Source organism: Lepidochelys kempii, chromosome 3 (assembly GCF_965140265.1).
Source record: "Lepidochelys kempii isolate rLepKem1 chromosome 3, rLepKem1.hap2, whole genome shotgun sequence".
NCBI lineage: Eukaryota > Metazoa > Chordata > Testudines > Cheloniidae > Lepidochelys > Lepidochelys kempii.
This window is the reverse complement of record NC_133258.1, coordinates 59,246,250-59,266,700: the sequence shown is the minus strand read 5'-3', so window position 1 is coordinate 59,266,700 and position 20,451 is coordinate 59,246,250. Positions and strand designations below refer to the sequence as shown.

General features: G+C 40.7%; 1 protein-coding gene across 1 annotated transcript in view; it reads left to right on the top strand.

Annotated features, from left to right (window-relative positions):
• COL12A1 (collagen type XII alpha 1 chain) overlaps nucleotides 1–20,451 on the top strand; it is a 132,479-nt gene that overhangs the window by 40,431 nt on the left and 71,597 nt on the right. Inside the window, 9 exon segments of the mRNA XM_073336466.1 lie at nucleotides 5,684–5,953; nucleotides 7,773–8,039; nucleotides 12,802–12,991; nucleotides 14,073–14,194; nucleotides 17,178–17,327; nucleotides 17,411–17,530; nucleotides 18,215–18,379; nucleotides 18,553–18,699; nucleotides 19,408–19,547. Coding sequence (XP_073192567.1) covers nucleotides 5,684–5,953; nucleotides 7,773–8,039; nucleotides 12,802–12,991; nucleotides 14,073–14,194; nucleotides 17,178–17,327; nucleotides 17,411–17,530; nucleotides 18,215–18,379; nucleotides 18,553–18,699; nucleotides 19,408–19,547 — 1,571 coding nt within the window.

Here is a 20,451-nt window from a genome sequence, read left to right as displayed (position 1 = left end):
GGGGTTGATTATGATCTCATATCCGTTTTATGCTGGTGTAACTCTGGTGGGCCAGATCCAGGGCTCCTTGATTCAGCCTCCTGTGCAAAACAGCCAGCAACCTGGCCTAAAAGGGCAAGTGAGGACTCCCCTTATGTAGAGGAATCCTCCACTAGCAAACAGCTGGTACAGGAAGCTCTCTTCCAATTTCCCAATCATAGCGGGTTATGTCACATGACGAGGTGTGGCCAGAGTGCTCTGCACTCCAACATATTCAGCTGCATAATGGTCCCTAGGGAGACATTACCAGCCAACATAAGTGGCTGTCCTATCTTACGCTAGAGGCCAATTTGATCATCAGCAGGGCCTGGATCAGGAGTAGTGTTAAGGTAGCCGCCTGTGTCCCATCCAACACACACATCCTACTCTGAGATGAACTTGGCTGGATGTGAGGATCTGGCCTTCTGACTTCAGTGGAGATACTCATGATTTACACTGTTGTAAACAAGAAAGGAATCAGGCCGTAAAAGTTCAGTGTGTGCATGGCGTGAGGGGGTTTGTTTCCTTCGTTGATTAAATTCTGACTGCTTAGGATATTGGCTCAGATCTAATTTACATTTAATCTGAGTGAAATATGGATCAATGTGAGATTTACGGTTACATATTAATCTTGAAAACTAGCTTGAGTACATGTATAGAAAATGTATACATTTGGGCTTGATAGAGGTGTGTTTCTTCCACTGCAATCAGAGGGAACTGTGGGTATGTAACTGAGGACAGAATAAGGGCATTTATTTTTTTTTGACTGTTAAGGTTTTTACCTTTAGGCTATGTCCACACTACGAAGGAGGGATGTGATTCCTTTGCTGGTGTACATACATTTGTGGTGGTGCTGATCAAGCTTGAGTAGAAGCAGCGGAGGCCGAGCCCAGCCGTGCAGTGTACAGACCCAGCGGTTTTAATTGGGCTTGTCTCGGCATGGCTCAGCCATGCCTCTGCTACAGCTTCCCATGCTACTGCAGCTTCACTCGTGTTTTTACTCGCACCCCTAACTAGTAGTGAAGGCGTAGCCTTCACTGATTCAGTCATGTGTTCAGGAGCAAAAATGATTGCGGGACAGCTCAGGAGACAAGAGCCAAGCAAGTATAGGAAACTTACTTCAATCGGATATTGTGTCTCTGGCTCAGCATGGTGAAAAGCCTTGATATGGAAAGTGAAGACTTGCGGAGATTCAGAGCTGGAAGGAAGAGCCCCTGTTTTCTATCTGAGGGTGTGTCTGCGCTAAGTGAGGAAACTGTTGTAGAGACATTGAGAACCTGAGCCAAAGCCTGTTGAAGTCAAAGGGAGTCTTCAGTACTACAGTGGGCTTTGGATCTGGCCCTGATGGCAGGAAATGGTTGCTTGCCTTGCTTGCCCTTGCAATGGTTTGACATGTCCACACAGCAGCACTGGTTTAATGCTTATAGACACAGCAAGGCTTCAACTGTGCTTGTAACCAGTGAATTCTGGGACTCTTGAATACCATAGTGTCTAGCACAGTTACTGGGGGCAGGAGCTTTTGGATAGTTTTCAAAACCAGAGCACTTCATCGTGTGATGGTGATACTGGGACTGGATGAAAAAGTGGAGCTGTGATGCCTGGGGCATCCATTCCAAACAGGGGAGAAAAGAGAGAGGACTATGCTGATTCTGTTGGCTCTGAGCCAAACCCACCACCACCAGCCAGTACAACCACCATCTGCTTCACCACCATGCCCTTACCCTACCTTATTGTGAACAGTCTTTCTACATTATCTGGCTAGCCTGTTGTAAGCAGCAGAGATATTAAGGTGTATGAGAATCCTTCTTGTTGGAGCATTTAGCTATTAAGATTCTTGACCATTTAAACAGAAGATCAGAATAATTGCTCAGATACGTTAGTATTAGGCAGCAGTGCAAACCCCTATGACAGATAAATAGTAGATAAGCAGAATTACCGTGTAATCTGCATACTTCTACTTCTCCAACAAACTAAACATGGCTAATAGGTATAATTGTATGCCTACTAGCCATTACATTATACTGGTAATGTTGCTGAACTTAAGTATATTTCTAAACTCCCAACGTAGCAGCTTAGTTAATGGAATCTTAATAATTTAGGACTTTGCACCACATCCTAAACACAGCTGCTTCTCTCTCCCACCTCCAGGCCCATAGACACTCGTAGGGTAGCTTCTTGTGAAAATAAGATCTGCCTACAAATTAGCTCGCACATGAGGTGCAAATCAAATTAGTGTGTTGTTTTAGATAAATGTTCTCAGTTGCAGTATAACATATTAAAAGTCTAATTTCCCTTAGTTGGTAAGATGTCTTGTCAGCAGTTTCCAGCTATTGAAGTCAAATTTTTCCATTTAGGCCTGGCAGATTGGTAAGAAGCCCAAAGTTTATTTTTATTCAACAAAAAATGGTACTTTAGTTCCATACGATTTCTGTTTTCTTTCCAGAGCTAACAGTGTCGGTAGCTGGGCTTGATTACACTCCATTGCAAAAAAATTATTTTCTTCTGCTATTTAGTGGCACATATAATAATTTAATAATTGGTTTAAATATGCAATGACTGTTGCAGTGTCTCCAACACATCATTAGCCATACTGTCCCAGAGTTATTTGCTGAGAATTGTGTGGTGGTAGCAGATAGTTTAATACTGAAATCATATTGTGGCAGAGACTTGATTTGAAGTAGTCCATATAAAGTGACTTGTATATTTATATTACATTAAAAATATGGAAAGAGAGCTTTTTACTGTGAAACATCTGTGCATTCTATCATGTTGGGTTTTCCATAATATTTCCATTTGGATTATATTCAGATTTTTTATTGAATGAAAAAGCCAAGGGTTGGGAGCAGAAACTTTAGAGTAGACAGAAAATTGGTGTAATTTACTTTTGAAGACAAATCTTTTTTCAGTCTTCCAGGAAAGTTACTCTTTGGGATCCAAATTCTGCCCTACTTAATGGACTGAAATCAGTGAGTTTGCATGGAGTGTATATTAGGATGAATCTGGCCCTTTTAGCATAACGGGATAAAGTTACACTGAAAGATGCAATAGTGTAGTTATTTTTCCTTATGACAGTAAATAATTCAATATTAACAAAAAGCTGGATATTAAAATGTTATTTATGCAATCAAGAGTGCCTGTGTGTGTGTGTGTCAGATTTAGAGTGGCAGTCTAGAAGGATTGAAGGAATTTGTGGTGAAGTTTGGGTGGGAAAACCAGTGGTCGCCAGAGAAAGGTGATGAGATAGCCAAGGGACCCTTGTCTGGATCACATACTAGTAATGGGTTGGATTTAGAAAAATAAGATTGTACAAGTGTATTCTGTTTATTAAAGATATAACCACTAACAACATTTTAATAAAATCCTAGCAACTGTGTCCTTTCATCAATAAGCCAAAATGTAATAATTGTTTCACTGATTCAGAATTAATGGGAGACCATGTTTATTTAATCCATTGATTATTGCTACAACAATATCATTCAAACCTTCAGCCTTTATACAAGTAGTCTTACCAACTCCAATGGGATTCAGCTCCCTCCATACATCTGAAGACGTGGGTTTTTTATCCACGAAAGCTTATGCCTAAATAAATCTGTTAGTCTTTAAGGTGCCACCGTTGTTTTTGTGGCTACAAACTAACACGGCTACCCCTCTGATATCCAATGGGATTGTGTGTCTCGGATCAGGGTTTAAATAAAGACAGATGCATAGCAATATTAAACAATGGTATATAAATTGGGACCAATTTGCAAACCCTTCCAGGCACAGTTCTGCATTGAAATCAGATCACAATTATAAACCCCTTGCCTGATAGTATTTGCAAAGATGAGCGTGCTCTGTGAAGGTTGGATTAGGGTTGAAACTTCCCCAGCATTCAACAAAGTTTGATTCTGGTACTATGGCTCTTGGTCAATCTCAAGTATATTAGTGGGTACTTGTCATTGTGGGTAAAACTTATCTGTGGTGTAGAGGGCTGGCTCAAGGCCATCCTCACTGCTTAAGCCATGAACAGCGATTGGTTTGGGGGAACCTCTTGCTAAGCAGCCACTCAAGGGAGCCATTGCAGCCCTGCTCACTGCAGGAAGGCCTTAGGGAGATCAGTAAGGAATTCCACATAGAGTACACATCAAAGTAGGCACTGCATCTGCGCGTGTAGGGATTTTTTGTTTATAGCTACAACTTTGCCATTGCATAAAGAAAAGAAAAAACAAAAACAAAAACACCCTAGGGCTCTAACCATTCCAGTAGCATATTTTAGCTCACATTAATAAGTATACCCAGATGTCACACTGAACTCAGCAAACTCCATAGACCTAATCCTCCAGGCTGTTTCATCAGTTTTAAACCAGTGAGCTCTATGAAAGTCAACAGAGTTATATGGGCATGAAACTGGTGTACTAAAGTGAGCATCAGGCCTCTCAGCTTACACCTTCTTGATTATACAGACTAAGGAGCTGTTTAGTGTGCTCCAAGAAATGTGAGGAGAACCAGCTATGAAGAATAATACTACAGGAGGCTGGCAAAACTTAGTACAGAAAAGACAGTGTCTCCAGCCTACAATTACTACACTTTATGTTGTAAATACATGACATATTAGTTGTAAATAGATACAGTGGGGGAAGTTGACAGGTATATTCTCACACCATTCAGGAAGATGGGTGCTGGTAGCAATGATAGCAGCCAAATCTATAATTCTCAGGCACAGGAAAGAGAAAAGGGCTGAAAACAATGACAGACATTTCCTAAATGGGGAAAACCTGTGTGCAGTTCTTAACCTATTACTTTAATAAAGAGGTTATGGAAATGGAAAGATACAACAAAGAAGAACTGGAATAATAGAGGGACATGATTATCCCGCCTGAAGCTTTAGGTGAGCCATGGGTCCAAGTCACACAGGTGTAAATTCCATTGACTACAGTTGGACCCCTAATGTTTCCTGAAAAACAAGCAAACAAAAACTCTTAAGTGTCTGAATTAATCATTCAGTGGAAAGTGATTTATTTCTGGTAAATCCAATAAATGCTACTTGCATAAATGCCCTTGCATCAGTGGCAGAATAGACTTCTAAGAAGGGATCTCGTTGCGGTATACAGACTTATAAAAGGAAGTGAGAGGATAGCTGTTTGGAGGCAGTGTCAAATATAAGGGTAAGGGACATGAACAAGTAAAGAAAGGGTGAAGGACTCAAGAAATTTAGAAGGATTTTTTTTCACACAGATTTAACATCAGGAAAAAATTACCCTATTTCATTATTTGCCTATAAATGAGTTACGTGAGCTTTTGGGATGAAGATGGATTGTAAGGCATAATTGCTAGTTTGGAAGACAAAACTAACCTAGATTAACTGCAAAGCACTGAAGCACATGCTTAATTTTAAGCATGTGAGTAATTCCATCCCTGTTCAGCGAAGTATTCAAGATCGAGTGTCTTGCTGAGTAGGGTTGGGATTGCTCATGTATTTAAAGTTAACCCTGTTCTTAAGTGGTTTGCTGAACAAAGGCCTTAATCCTCCTCATAAAAGAATGACTGTATTTCATTTGAGCTGGTGTTCTTGTGAACATTTTAATTTTATTCTATGAGCATTTTATTTTTCTGTTCCTATTTCGCTGTAATATTCGGTAGCTGTGTCTCAGTCATAGTCCCTCTCTTATGACTTCCTTTCTTGCAGACCGTGGCTCACCTCGTGATTTGGTTATTAGAGACATAACTGACACTACAGCGGGACTATCTTGGACAGCAGCTCCAGGAGCAGTTCGTCGTTATAGAATAGTATGGAAATCGCTCTATGATGGTCAGACTGGGGAGAGCACAGTTCCTGGAAATGTAATAAATACTGTGCTGGAAAATTTACAGCCAGAGACTAAATATAAGATTTCAGTCTTCGCTTCCTATAGCAGTGGAGACGGAGCTCCTCTAGAAGGAGAGGCTACTACTGAAGGTAAGTGCAGTACAGCATAGCCACCCCAAAGAACAGCCTAAATTCTGACCTGGGGATATTGTGACATTATTATCCCACACATAAACTGTTGATACTCCTATTAATGCAACTTACATTGACAAGAGATTAGACCTTATTTTTTATTAACCCCTGCCTTAAAAAAACCCAGCCAAACCCTTGCCCCTCTCAACTCAATGAAGTACTTTGAGAGGTACGTTGTTTTTGTGGCTACAAACTAACACGGCTACCCCTCTGATATCCAATGGGATTGTGTGTCTCGGATCAGGGTTTAAATAAAGACAGATGCATAGCAATATTAAACAATGGTATATAAATTGGGACCAATTTGCAAACCCTTCCAGGCACAGTTCTGCATTGAAATCAGATCACAATTATAAACCCCTTGCCTGATAGTATTTGCAAAGATGAGCTTTGCAAATACTTTTTTTTTTCTGAGCTATGATTATTTATAATCATAAGTCATTTATATCTCATGGAACCATATTCAGCTACTTTTATTCACGTTAAATTATACCCTACTCTGCAAGGAATCTCATTGAAATTAACGGGGTTACTTAGAGAGTAAATTACAGTTCAACGTGAGTCAGTGTGGCAGAGTCTGGGGATAGTTCCTGGGGCTTTGTGGGTTGGAGGGTGTGGTTGTTGGGGGAGAAACAGGAGGAACAAAGTGGCCAGGGTAGAGAGAGAAGTCAGAGTTAATTCCATTGGGGTTAGTTAATTTTCCTGCCCTGTGATTTCTTCCTCCCAGGCTCAGGTGACTGGGTTTGAAGTTGGCTGCATCTCTTACTCACAGTTCTAGATTTTTCTTATGTGACAATCACTGCATAGTATTAATTTTCCTAATGTTACAACTGTTTGAAAATGAACAGACCAGAATGGAAAGACTAGATGAGCCTTGCGGTCCCTTCTAAGCCTATGGTTCTATGACCAGTTCCAAATGCTGAGAGAGGTTATTCTAGCATTCTGTGGAATACCTCTCAGTGAAGTGAAAACTGACTCTGACTCTGGCGTGCCAAGAAGGCTCTGCCTTGTCAAAACCTAGGGTGGCATGCCCAGCTGACAGCCAGTGCCAGACATGCCTTCCATTTCACTTCAGGTTTTTTATTTGACAGTGTTTGCTACAAGGCAGGAACATGACTTAAGAAGCCTGGGTGTTATTGCCTGGAGAGTGAAACTGAAGTGCTTTATAAGACATCCACACTTTTCAGAACTGTTACTGCCTTAAGATTAGTGGTGGGAGGCTCACAAAAGATTGGGCTGGTCTATTTGTTTGGAGGTAACCACCTAATAGTTTGGATGCTTGTCAGTACCTTATCAGAACTATCTGAATCTCTTTGGTCTGAAAAAGTGGGCTTCACAGGGAGTTTTGCCCGAATAAAAAAATCCCCCTCCCCCCCAAAAACATACAAGTCATGTCTGCAGGATTTGGCCCTTTTTCACTAGCATTTGGAAGCTGAACTCATTATTTAAACAATAAGTTACCAAAAATGATGTTTTACTATGTAGAACTCCTTTATTATGCTGGATTGCTGTGTTACATGAATTGCTCATTTTTTTGCTCTGTGCTGGAAAGCATAGTTATCTAAGTATAGCTGTTGTGTTAATTTACTCCAGTGAGATCAGAAAGTTTTCATGGTAGGCTCTTAGAAATGCAAATGAACTCCTATTTAATGATATGCTGTAATATGGAAGGACAAATCACAGATGATATCAGTAGTGCTGAATGAATGTGTAGATATCTCTGTGCATGTTTTTATGTGACAAAATAAATATTTATCCATATTTTTACATTGAAAAGTGTCACCAAATGCCAGGAGGGTGAGAGTAAACGAAGAGACAGAGAATTCAATGAGAGTTACATGGCAGCCTGCACCTGGGAAAGTTGTGAGCTATCGTGTAGTTTACCGACCAGTCAGTGGAGGAAGGCAGGTGGTTGCAAAAGTACCAGCTACTTCCACAACTACAGTGTTAAAACGACTTCAGCCTTTAACCAAATACAACATCTCTATTATTCCAATGTATAAATCTGGGGAAGGAAAACACAGGCAAGGAGAAGGAACAACAGGTATGTATTATATATAATTAAATTTGAATAAATAGTAAAAAGCTTATGATTAAAGGTATTGATTGTAGGGGGGTAGAAAAGCAATTGTACAGTAAGTAGACAAAGTGTTAGCTAATTCGTGATCTGCCAAATCTCCAAGAACAGGAATTAACAAAAAATTGCTAAAGGATTGGCTTGGAGTTGGGACTGTTGAAAATGTTACCTGTGTCATGGCCTGACTGTTGCCTCCTGCTATTTGAGGTTGGGGTATACCACTTTTGTTAGAGCAGCAGACCTGTTCTGGTGGCTGGTCCTCAGAAGTCAATGGGAAATAAGTGTTTCTGGACAGTTCTGTGAGAGAACGTTGTTCCTTCAACAGACCACTTCTCAGTGGTTTGTTAGGACTTTGTAATTTGTCTTTGGTTCTCAGGTATTCTTTAAATGGTTGCTAGGTATCTTATTCCTTGGCATTGTCCTCATGGGTCGTCTTCTTCATATGGCTGACATAAATATAGAGCAACAACTATACATGTACATTTAGATGGTTACGTCAAATAATTGCATCTGAAGTAGCAGGGTGGTGATGTCTCCTTAGTATTCACGAATCGGGCATTGAGTGTTATATGTTGCATAATCTGTTCTGGGTGACCACAGTCGCACTCTGGAGAGTCTTTAATTTTCCATTTGTGCAGCAAGTATCTGCATCTGCCAAGGTTTGTGCAGGTGTGATGTAGGATTGCCCATGAGCTTTGTGGGAGATTGAAGCCAGGGATCTTCTGCGTCAGGTCTTTCACAAAGTGTTTGTTTGTGACTTCTTGTGAACTGTATTGGGCTTTCCAAGCTTCATCTGGGTTGAAGTTGCATTGTTGAAGGGATGTTAAATTGTTAAATGCATGGGTCCATGAGGCTTACATGATTTCCAGCAGTGGTAAGGGGCGTTGTTAAGGCCTTGGTGGATGGGAAGATGTTCATTTTCCATGATCCTCTGGAATTCCCAAAGGGTCACGGTATCATGGTGAATGGATAGGGGAGCAATGTGTGACAGCACTTGCAGCCAAGGTTCCGGGGTTGACTTGAGAGTTCCAGTGATGCACCACACTGCAGTGTTCAGCTGGACATCAACAAGTTGAGTATGGCTACTTCTGGTCCATACCGTTGCACAGTACTCAGATACAGAATACCCATGGGCCATCGCTGATGTCCTTAACACTGATGCTGATGGTCCCCAGCTTGTGGTTGCCAGTTGCTGTACGAGGTTGACCCTTGTCTTTGTCTTGGCAGCTCCCTTCGTGGAAGGTTAGTATGCGATCTAGTGTCACTCTGAGATAGGTCAGCGTGGGGTCATATCACTCAGTGTTGCTGCAGAAGGTCACTTTCAGGGTGTGCTTAGTGTTCCTGTTATCAAGATGGAATGCAGTGACTTGTTTTGTGAGGATTTGGCCTCATCAGTGACCATGGTTTACAATGATCTGCAGTAGCTAAAACAGGAGGGAAAGTGACTAGAGGACTACCCATGGAACTCTGGCCAGGGATAAAGTAGTCTGTTGAAGGAACAATATTTTCTCTCAGAGCCCTTTAAAATCAACACACCATGCATTAAGCCTTGGTAAGGGGATTTGTTTTGAGTAGTGGAGAGCCTCATTAATCTGATCTGCCCTCTTTCTGATACAAGTGCTTCCTTTTGCAAGGCAATTGTCTGGTGCTTTGCAGAGAAAATCAAATGGATTTGGATTTAATTGTGTTCTGCCGTGGATGTAGGGCAATATCTGAGAGATACAAATGTTACAACTTCTCTGCTTCAATTGCGGCCAGTGTGGCTCACTGGGGTACTAGAGTCATTGTGAGCACATTGTGCCACAACGTGCACTTTGGACCCATCTCATGCTTAGCTGGTGGTGCTCAGGGACGAAGAAATGTGTCCATTATTGGTGAAGATTGTGAAAATTTTGGTTAGGAAAGGCAGGTTGCTGGCTTTTATTAAGAAAGTGCTTGTAAGGCTGTCGCTTGACACTAGTTAGCTATTGTCAAATGTCTAGCTTGTAAGCCTTGGTTATGGTTATTGGGAAAGTTGAGGTGAGATAACTGTCAGATATCCAGCTGCCTAAGATCTCCATGGTCTGTGTTAACTGTGGTACAGACAAGGCTATGACACAGAGACTGCACAGGCATTGTAGTAGGTGATCTCCTCCTGGTGGTGGAATATCTATCTGACTTACCTGTGAACTCAAGTGAGAGTAAACAGGTCTTCCCTCTCAGTTTTTAGATGGTTCTGCATAATAGCTCTTCTGCTTCAAGGACTGCCTCATGGGATTCTGGACAGCTCCATCTTGTCCCTCTTCTTCTTCCACATGTGTATGAGGTTTATTAATATAAAATAAAAGGTAAATAAAACACAAAATCCCAAAACAAAGTCCATTCATAAATCCACACAACCAAGGTTTCTCCTCCTCCTTTCCCAGGCCTTTCTGCTAGGGATCATTGCATTCCCTCCCCTGCTTGGCCAGGGTCTCTCCATGCCTGGGGAGTTTTCCTCACTCTCTGCATACCGTGCCACAGATTCCTGCGCTTTCCCCCCTCTTTATACTGGAATCACCTGATTCCTCTCAGGTGGGGCTCATCCTGTAATTAAGGTTGACTTAGCCCCAGGCTCTTCAGCTCATGGGCAAGCCAGCCTGTTACCTATCTGATTAAGGCGTTTCTGCTGAGCACCTTACCCAATGCTTGGTAATGACTGGGGTATGAACAGCTAGATAGCTGAGGCTCCAGCTGGACAAGGCAGGTGTCATTTGGCTAGGATGAGGAAGTAACTGGAAGAGGTGACAAGGTTATTCATGATCCCTTAAGCGAGGCGGACCACCATTTGTTAGCTTCTGCCTTACATGGTGATATCCCCAGCAAGCCACATGGCCAAATAGACAGGAGCTTGTGCCTGTGCTTTGCTTTCTGTTCAAGAGCTATGACCATGTATTGCCAGCAGTTATAAGTTATCACACAGCTCCTTCTAAGCAAGCACTTTTATTGTTAAGGTAAAAGCATTTCAGAGAAAATGTATTAAAACAATACAAGAACCTACACACATTCTAAAAAGCTTACCAGAGGTCAACCCCAATTCCAAACTAAGATGCGATTGGTGTCAGTTCTTCAAGACCCACAACTGGGTGTTTCCTGTGGTTGCAAGTTCATCCATCATAGATCCTGAGCCAGAATGAAAGTTGGGCAGATCAGCCATTTCTTTGTACAGCTTGGGCCTTGATCTTGGCCTTTGGTAACAAATAGTCAGCAGAAAATGACCTTCTCCTCAGTGTGTAGCTTCAAACAGCTGGGTTAGTGTATAATTGGAATTGGGGAATTCTCATGAACAAATTGGAGAAAGTCCAGAGAAGAGCAACAAAAATTATTAAAGGTCTAGAAAACATGACCTATGAGAGAGGATTGAAAAAATTGGGCTTGTTTAGTCTGGAGAAAAGATGACTGAGAGGGGACATAATAGCAGTTTTCAAGTACATAAAAGGTTGTTACAAGGAAGAGGGAGAAAAATTGTTCTTTTTAACTGCTGATGAAAGGACAGGAAGCAATGGGCTTAAATTGCATCAAGGGAAGTTTAGTTTGGACATTAGGAAAAACTTCCTAACTGTCATGGTGGTTAAGCACTGGAATAAATTACCCAGGGAGGTTGTGGAATCTCAATCATTGGAGATTTTTAAGACAAACACCTGTCAGGGATGGTCTAGATAATACTTAGTCCTGGCATGAGTGCAGGGGACAGGACTAGATGACCTCTCAAGGTCCCTTCAAGTCCTATGATTCTATAATTCGCTGATTAACCTCTCCCTAGGGATTCCCCAGGAAATCCACTGAACACTTACTGTCCCCAAAGTCCATACTTGTCTGGCACATTTTTAGTATAATTTTTTAATTCCCTCATCTCACATCTGTCCCATCTCCCCCCCCCCCCCCCCCCGAGAGGTTACATAGATTCCTCGTCCACAATAACACACAAACTTAATACAATAAGGTCTTTCAAGGACTATGCAAGAAATTGCCATGTCTGTCACTAATGGGACCACTTGTTTGCTAAGCAGTGTCTCTTGCCCAGGAGCACATGACACCAGTACACTCTGATCTGAACTGGCTGCCTGTTAGTTTAGAAATAGTAAATCTCTAAATGGCTTAAGACCTTCACCTACATGAGACACTGGCTCTCTCCCCTGTGCCACATTGCCTTCTGAGTATAAAAGGAGGGGTCTGCTGGCAGGGTATTTTTTATGAAGGGCCTCAACTTTGGATTTTATTCCCCTCCTTGGTGTGACTCAAATAGATTTGTTAGTCTCTAAGGTGCCACAAGTATTCCTTTTCTTTTTGCGAATACAGACTAACACGGCTGCTACTCTGAAACCTGAATCTTTTGACCTTCAGGACATGCTGCAAGGCCTGTCTCTTTACCCTGAAGGAGGAAGAGGCCTGAGAAGGGCTGGTGGTATTTGTGGGTGAGGGCTGTTGGGCTTGTTTTAATGTCTGGTTGGTAATTTTCTCATTTTCTGGTTTTGGATTGAGAGGAAGCATATGATCTTGCCTCTCATGGCTTGGTACTAGTGCTTATGCCAAGCAAAGCCAGCGTGAGCCCGGAATAGGTATTTTTAAAATATTGTTTTAAATTGAAAAATACACATACAATTAATAACCAATGGCAGTTGTACATGGGTTTTTTGCAGTAGTATTTATTAATATTTTTCATATACATAAGTGATCTAAATTATGGCTTTTTCCACTTTGATCTTTGCAGCCTCTCCATATAAACCACCCAGAAACCTGAAAACGTCTGATTCCACTATGTCAAGTTTCAGAGTAACTTGGGAGCCAGCCCCTGGGGAAGTGAGAGGTTACAAAATAACTTTCCATCCGACAGGAGAAGATAGACTTGGAGAACTAATTGTTGGGCCATATGACAATACAGTTGTATTGGAAGAGCTTAGGTATGGCTAATAATTCTTTTAAATTTGGTGTTAATAGTTTAATCATTAGAAATAAAACGGCTCAGGTTATGAACAGTTCTACCATCCCTTCTTTACAGCAATGTGTTTATGAAAAAAGTATGTATTTTTCACAAAGATACCCCCTTTTCCTTAGTTTTAATGCTATTGTAGGTAAGGCTGCATTAAGGCCACAATGATACAGAGGCTGGCAGGTAGGACAGAGTCAAACATAAGTAAGAAAAACCTTTAAGGGCCATGGGCTTCCAGGGCATTGTTATTCAACCTCAGAAAGGCATCTGTAAGCATGGATTCCGATGTTCTGTCTGTGATCTCACTGGGGCATGAGAGAGAGAAAGATGGTGTGCTTGGTACTAGGAGCAGTTTTTTCTAAAGAAATTTGAAGCTAAAACTGTTGCAGTCTAGTTCAGTTCTGGATAGAGCTCTATGTGCATTATGGGGAAGAGCCAGAGATTTAAAGATACAATTCTGAGCATGTCATACTCCTACATCAGCACTGGGAATTGCATGGGAGCATCAGGAATTGTATTTGTGTCAGTTGGGCATGCTCAGAGTGGCACCATTAAAAATCTGACCTCAAATGAACAAACTATGGTATATAGTTACAGATCTGGAACCAGATACCCAGCGGGTATAAGGCGGGAGAGCTCCATTGGCTTCAATGGAATTACACCACATTATATCAGTTGAGGTACTCAGGGCTTTACATTTCTGGACCTTCTCCTCTATAGAAAAAAACTGAGTAGTTATCTTTAATGTAACGAAGGACCAAATCATGAATTCCTTAGTTCCTCACTCAGATGCTGCCTTAAGGAAAACTCTCACTGAAGTTCGGAGGTATGTAAGCAAACACAGACATATGGATTTAGAATATGTACTATACCATATAGCATAATATAATAATAGTCACTATAGAAACTGTGATCATGCTTCACATGTGAGATATCTAAAAAGCAATCAAATCCACTTTAAAAGGTCTAGTTTATTTATTGGTGAAACATTAGCATTTAGCTGACCAAATTGATTTGACATATCCATGTTTTGTTTTTTTTTACTCTTGTAGGGCAGGCACTACCTATAAGGTAAATGTTTTTGGGATGTTTGAAGGAGGGGAGAGTGCACCACTGGTTGGCCAAGAAATGACCACCCTTTCAGATGCTACTGTGATGCCATTCTTACCCGGAGGTAAACCTGATCACATTGAGGCAAATGGAATAGCTGTCTTTTGTTTTTTAATGTTTCACATAGTTTTAGCATTTCCCTGTCACTTTTATCATAAGATACCACAATACATTTAACTAACAAACATTTATTTACAGGGTTTGATGAATAGTAAAATCTGTATCCTCAGGTATGCCAAAATTCATGAGTACAGTTCTCCTCCACTTTTATTAAAAGGTCACTTCTGTTAAGCAGCACTGATTAGTCGAGACTAGGTTCACTGTATTTAGAAGCCATACATACTTATGTTCACTCATACAGGGCCAAATGCTTGAGAATGCTGCCCTCATAAGTGAGTTGTGCGCACAGGGTGAAATACACCTCTGCACAGAGAGCCAGGACAGGGCCTATCCACCACTTAGCATCCTTAAAATAGGTCTTAAGTGGGCATAGGCCTTTTGTTAGTTGTCTGCGCAGGGGTGAATTTCACCCTGGGGTATTGTACACAGGACTGAGGAACAATGCATGTAATGGCCAAAGGAGCTACTCTCCCTGTGTGTGGTATTGGGCCTGTGTATCTGGATTGACTCATATTGTCCACCGTTCCCCATCTATGCCCCTGGAATCATGCGTGCTGGGGGTGCTGCTGCACCCCCTGGCTTGAAGTGGTTTCTATTATATACAGGGTTTATGGTTTGGTTCAGTGGCTCTCAGGACCCCCACTATAAAAATTGTTCCAGTGCCCCTGCTTGGAGTTGAGCTCCAGTTTGTATAAAGAGTGACAATCAGTTTGCGAGGGACCTTGCTTCCCTTTACCCTACTGTGCTTGTGCAAGCCATGGCATTTCTTCTCCATTTCAGGCCTGGCATGCCCCGCAGAGAGGGACAGAGGGTTTGGCCCTAAGTATCTACTGTAGAAGTCTATCCTAACCTCTGTCAAAGGTCTCTCAGAAATGAATTTGATAAAAACCTACTTTAGGCTGCCAAACATGATGATCAGACAAAGATAAATTCTTTTTTTCCCTAGCCTTTTTAAAGATACTTTTTTTATTCAGTGCCCTCTTTGAGCAACATGTTATGGAAAAATAATACTTATTTATAGAACATTTATCAACAGCAGTTAGAAAATGCTGATGATGTCCTTCAGTAAGTAGGTTTTAAACTATTTTTGGATTGCCAAAAATTGAAGTACACAGCTCCCTTTTTTTGTAACAGGTAGGCAGAAAACCCTAATCTGTTTGCAATTACAAATGTTATTTACAACATAGCAGTGGCTGCTGGATTTGAAGAGGTGTTTACCTATGTGGAACTAGAAAAATGGTATGCCTGAAATATAGTGCCTAAGGGAATTTACTGACCTTGGCCAGAAACTCTATCTAATACTAGAGGGTAAAATTGAGAAAGGTGGCACAGCAGCATGCTACCAGTGAAACGGGAGACAAACTAGTAATTCTGGCAGAAAAATAATTACACCAGGCATATTTTATGATGTTTATATTACTGCAGCCACCATTCCTTCCTACAGTGTTATATACTGTAAGCTAAAATGTTTTTGTAGTGCATGGACTAAAGTCATGGTTACTGGGAAAAATGAAATTTGTAGCTGGGAAAGTAAATTCTGTGTGCAGTGATATCCTGTATATTTGTTTAAATAACAAAAATTAATAAAGATATAGTGCCTTTGCTAGACTTTTCAGGTGTGGGATTATGGGATTTGGAAGAAAAGTAAAAAAAAAAAAAATGTAATTGGTTAAAGGTACATGAAGCTTCATTGGTGAACATATGCATGCACAGTTTTGATCTAACAAGATTTTACTTAAACTCTACTCCACAAACTATTTGTATTGTCCTGATTAAAGACTAGATCTATATTTTCTATGCAGAAGAGGATCATGCTTTTAAACCCTCAGGTACATCGAGTAGTTAGGAGTCTACAGTATTGGATCAATTATGTGGAACATGTGAAATCACAATATCTTTCAACTGTGATGAGTTTGGCTGATTTTTCTCAATGGGATTTCTTCCATATAAAGACCAGAAGCTATGATGGCAAGAAGCCAGAAAATTTGCAGCTGGTAACTCAATCTCCAAGAAAAGAGAGAGAACAAGTGTTTTTTTTTTCTTTCAAATGACTGATAATAAGATCATTTAAATACTTGTATCTTTCTGCTTTGTATAAACGTTCTGTGATTTCCAATATGATGAAACTGAAATTATTCATATTTTTATTCCATAGTTTGTAAACTGAGGGTATCTGAGATAACTTTCTTCCTTTTCAAAACATTGCAGCTTTGTATAAATGTTTGTTTTTGTCATTTCTATATCTCTTGACTTGTGTATTTGTTTGCATATCTTCTTCTAAGTTATGTTCTCTCTTTCTTGTTTTACATGTGCAAACTTCTGCACCATCTATATTAATTTATTTTATTTCACTAAAAGTTGAGTGATGTTGCTTACCTGAATATGTTAATGATATATACTAATTATTCCATTGTATAATTGAAAACAGGACATTAGGTTAGCCCCTGATTCTAGACTAAAATAATGTAAATCTGGATCATTTGAAAATGCTCACATATTTTAATTTTTGCGTTTAGTTCATTCAAAATATAGGGCTATACCACTGCCAGATTAGTCATTATCTTAAACTTCTATTCCCTCAGGAATCTGAAATAAATTTATTTTCTATGAATAAAGATCAAGTGAGGTAAAGCCTATCATAGTAGGGAAAAACATTTTCATTAATTTTGACACGTTAGAAGAGGTCCATCTAGGAGGGATGTGTGTATGAGGAAATGAATAAATCTTGTACCATGGAAATAATTCATGAATAGTGGATCAGTAGCTGGTATTGACAGGCGACAGCGCATCAGTGGATAACACTAGAAGTACTTCAGTCAGTAACTCAATTCAATGTACATCATGTAGTGTAGAAGAGGGCAGGAGAAAATAAAGTACCTGCATGGATTAATATGGATAACATGTTTTTTTTCTGGTTGGTGTGGCAGGCTTGGAGTGTATTACCAGAGCAGAAGCGGATATTGTGTTGCTGGTGGATGGTTCATGGAGTATCGGGAGACCAAATTTTAAAACAGTCAGGAACTTCATTGCTCGTATTGTTGAAGTCTTTGATATTGGTCCTGACAAAGTGCAGATTGGTAAGTCTTGCAGATATAAAAGGGGTCTGGACACATAACTGTTCCATGACAATGTAGTAATCGAGTGATAATGGCTTTTTCAGCTCTTGCTCAGTATAGTGGAGACCCCAGAACAGAATGGCACCTAAATACTTACGGTTCCAAACAGAATTTACTAGATGCGGTGGCCAACTTACCATACAAAGGAGGCAATACTCTAACAGGTACGTTACCTTCCCTTAGTTTTCCTTAAGCTATATTTAAAAATGTTCTAGTAATTGCCATAAATCATCTGGTCAGTATTATCAATGAGCTCAGCACTGTGCATCATAAAATATTCCCTGCCCAAAGATGCTTCCAGTCTAGTTTGGACATGACTAAAACTGTTCAGACGTACTATAATACGGAAGGTGATGGCACAAGCTTGAAGTGTTGGGAAAGTCTTGCTGAGGTTAGCATCCAAAGGCAAGGGTTCTCTGCAGAAGTGTGTTTTAAGGAGGGATTTGGTGGAGGAGAATTTGGGTGGATAAGGAATGTGATGGATGAAATAATTTGGCCTATGAAAAAAGAGGGGAAGGCAATTCAGTGCACAAGGGGCAGCATGAAGACAAGTGTGGGGATAAAAAGGGGCGGTGTGGTGGGGATTTTGGCAGGAGGGAAGGGTATAAAAGGGAGAGGAGGAAGAATGGGGAGCAGAGATATTGACAAGGGCAGAGGTGGTGCAGGACTTGGTTGGGGAGGATGAGAAGCTTGAATTTGATGTGGAAGATGATGGACAGCCCTTGAAAGGATGTAAAGAGGGGAGTTATGTGGTCAGTGATGGTTATGGTGAAATACATTTGTTTGCCAATAAGGTATATTTTTAATAGTGTACTGTGCTCACCAGTTGCCTCTTTATGTCACATTAGGAATGGCTTTGAGTTTCATCCTAAAAGACAATTTCAAACCAGAAGTCGGATTGAGGCCTAGAGCTCACAAAATCGGTGTTCTCATCACTGATGGCAAATCACAAGACGATATAGTGGCTCCTTCAAAGAGACTCAGGGATGAGGGAGTGGAACTTTATGCGATTGGTAAGTATTGTATGAAGAAATATTGAATGTAGAGATGAGTTTTAAAAGATCATAATAGGTCAATAGTAATGCACTTGAATCCATTGAATGCGATAGAAATGATGTGTTTCGGTGCGGGAGGCTTAGCAATATTACACTTCATTTAAGTCTTGTTTATGTGTCATGTATTTAAGGTATTAAAAATGCGGATGAAAATGAGTTGAAGCAGATTGCAACAGATCCAGATGATACCCATGTTTACAACGTTGCTGATTTCTCCTTCCTCGTTAATATTGTTGATGACTTAACGATTAATCTGTGTAATAGTGTAAAAGGCCCAGGTACGTCTTTCTTTTCAATCAAATTCATCCTCTCCCAGTTTATGTGCTTTAAAATTGGCCTAAAATTCCTTCATTGCTAAGTGGGAACTGTCAAGGCAATCTGCTTTTTCAGCTACTGGCCTAAAGAAGCTGTGCAAGCCACCTGGGATAACAACCATGTTTTTCCTTCACCAGCATTACGCGGCTGTCTAAGCCTGCTTTATTCCCGGGGTCAGGCACATGGGAAAGATGTTGTTTGATGTGTCTCCCCTTATATGGGGAGGGGGCAGGGGAAGGTTCTTTCCTGGCTGACTGTTACTCAACCCAGGAAGAGTTTTAACAGGACTGCACTGTTGAAATGTGAAATCTGGCTGGCTTACAGCTCAGAAGCAAAGCTTAGCCTGGTAAAGAGCCCCTCAAGATTAGAGTTCTCCGTATCAAATGTTAATGTTCAGGGTGGGGTAGGAAGGAGACGGAACTTGCATAGGTCTGTTAGGAAGGCTACTGCCCACAGAGCCACGTAATGATGTGGTGCTGGGCTATCATTGTCATTGCTGTTGTAAGGGCTCCCCCGGTGAAGTGAGGCTTCATTTCAGAAATACCACCAAAGAGCAGCAGTAAATATTTTTTCAAAGCAGTTGAACTTGTGTATTATTCTGAGTTTCATTCCCATCACTGGTGAACTTCCTCATTAATGAGCATCTCCCTTTATTTGTTTCAATGCTATAGGTAGTTTGTCACCTCCCTCCAATCTGGTGACTTCTGAGGTGACACCTCGTTCTTTCAGAGTGACATGGACTGCACCCGTTGACAGCGTTGATAGATACAGGGTTGAATATTACCCTGTTTCTGGAGGCCCACCTCAGCAGGTTAGTACCTGGAGTCTCTGTTCTGATTTTATCTATATGAACAGACTCTTGCATATTGAAGTTTCTCTCATCTAGATTCTGCCAAGACAGCATGGTACCAATTTAAGATTTGTGTTAATCTGAAAGAATGTTGGTTATGTGTGGAGTGACATGAGGTGGGAAAGGACTTCTGTCTCAAAGAGCATGGAGGCATCTTACAAAAGGGGTATATTCCTGGCCACAATAGCAAGTTACATTATTTTTGCTGAGTGTTTCAAAAACCTGACAGAAATGAGGTTCTTACTATAGATGATCTTGGATATTTTAAAATTATGAAACTTGGAGTTTAATATACCTTAGAAAATACTTGTCTATGTTTCCTAGTAATGCCCACTGGTTCATATATCCACAATCAGATGTTCCTTTAATCAAGTCCGTTCATGAAAACTCTCTGACCATATCATCAACTAGGAGTAGTGGCCCTTTAGTACACCTTATTCTGGGTCATGGTTAAAGCAAAAGGTATGGTGGGCTCTACAGATTGTGAGATAGTATTTAGGTTAGGGTCAGAGGGTGGCATCTTGGAGCAAGACTGTTAAATCCATACTCAGATCTGACTCAGGTTTTACTTGGCCAAAACTAGCACTTTCTTCAGGATTTGTTCTTTGGTTAGGGCAAGTGCAGCCGTTCTGGCACATATTGACTTTATACCTTGCTTGTCCAATGGCATTTTATTCTGAAGACATCTTGCTTCTTTTTGGTTGATTCTTGTTGCTAATGTCACTGGGTACAGTACATGTGCTCTACAGGTCTCGATTTTCTGTGGTGCCATACTGTCTAAATTCTATGTCCAAAAACAGGGAAGAAGAATTTGAATATTAAATTTCCAAGCATGTTCCCCATTCAACTGAATAATGTGTAGCAC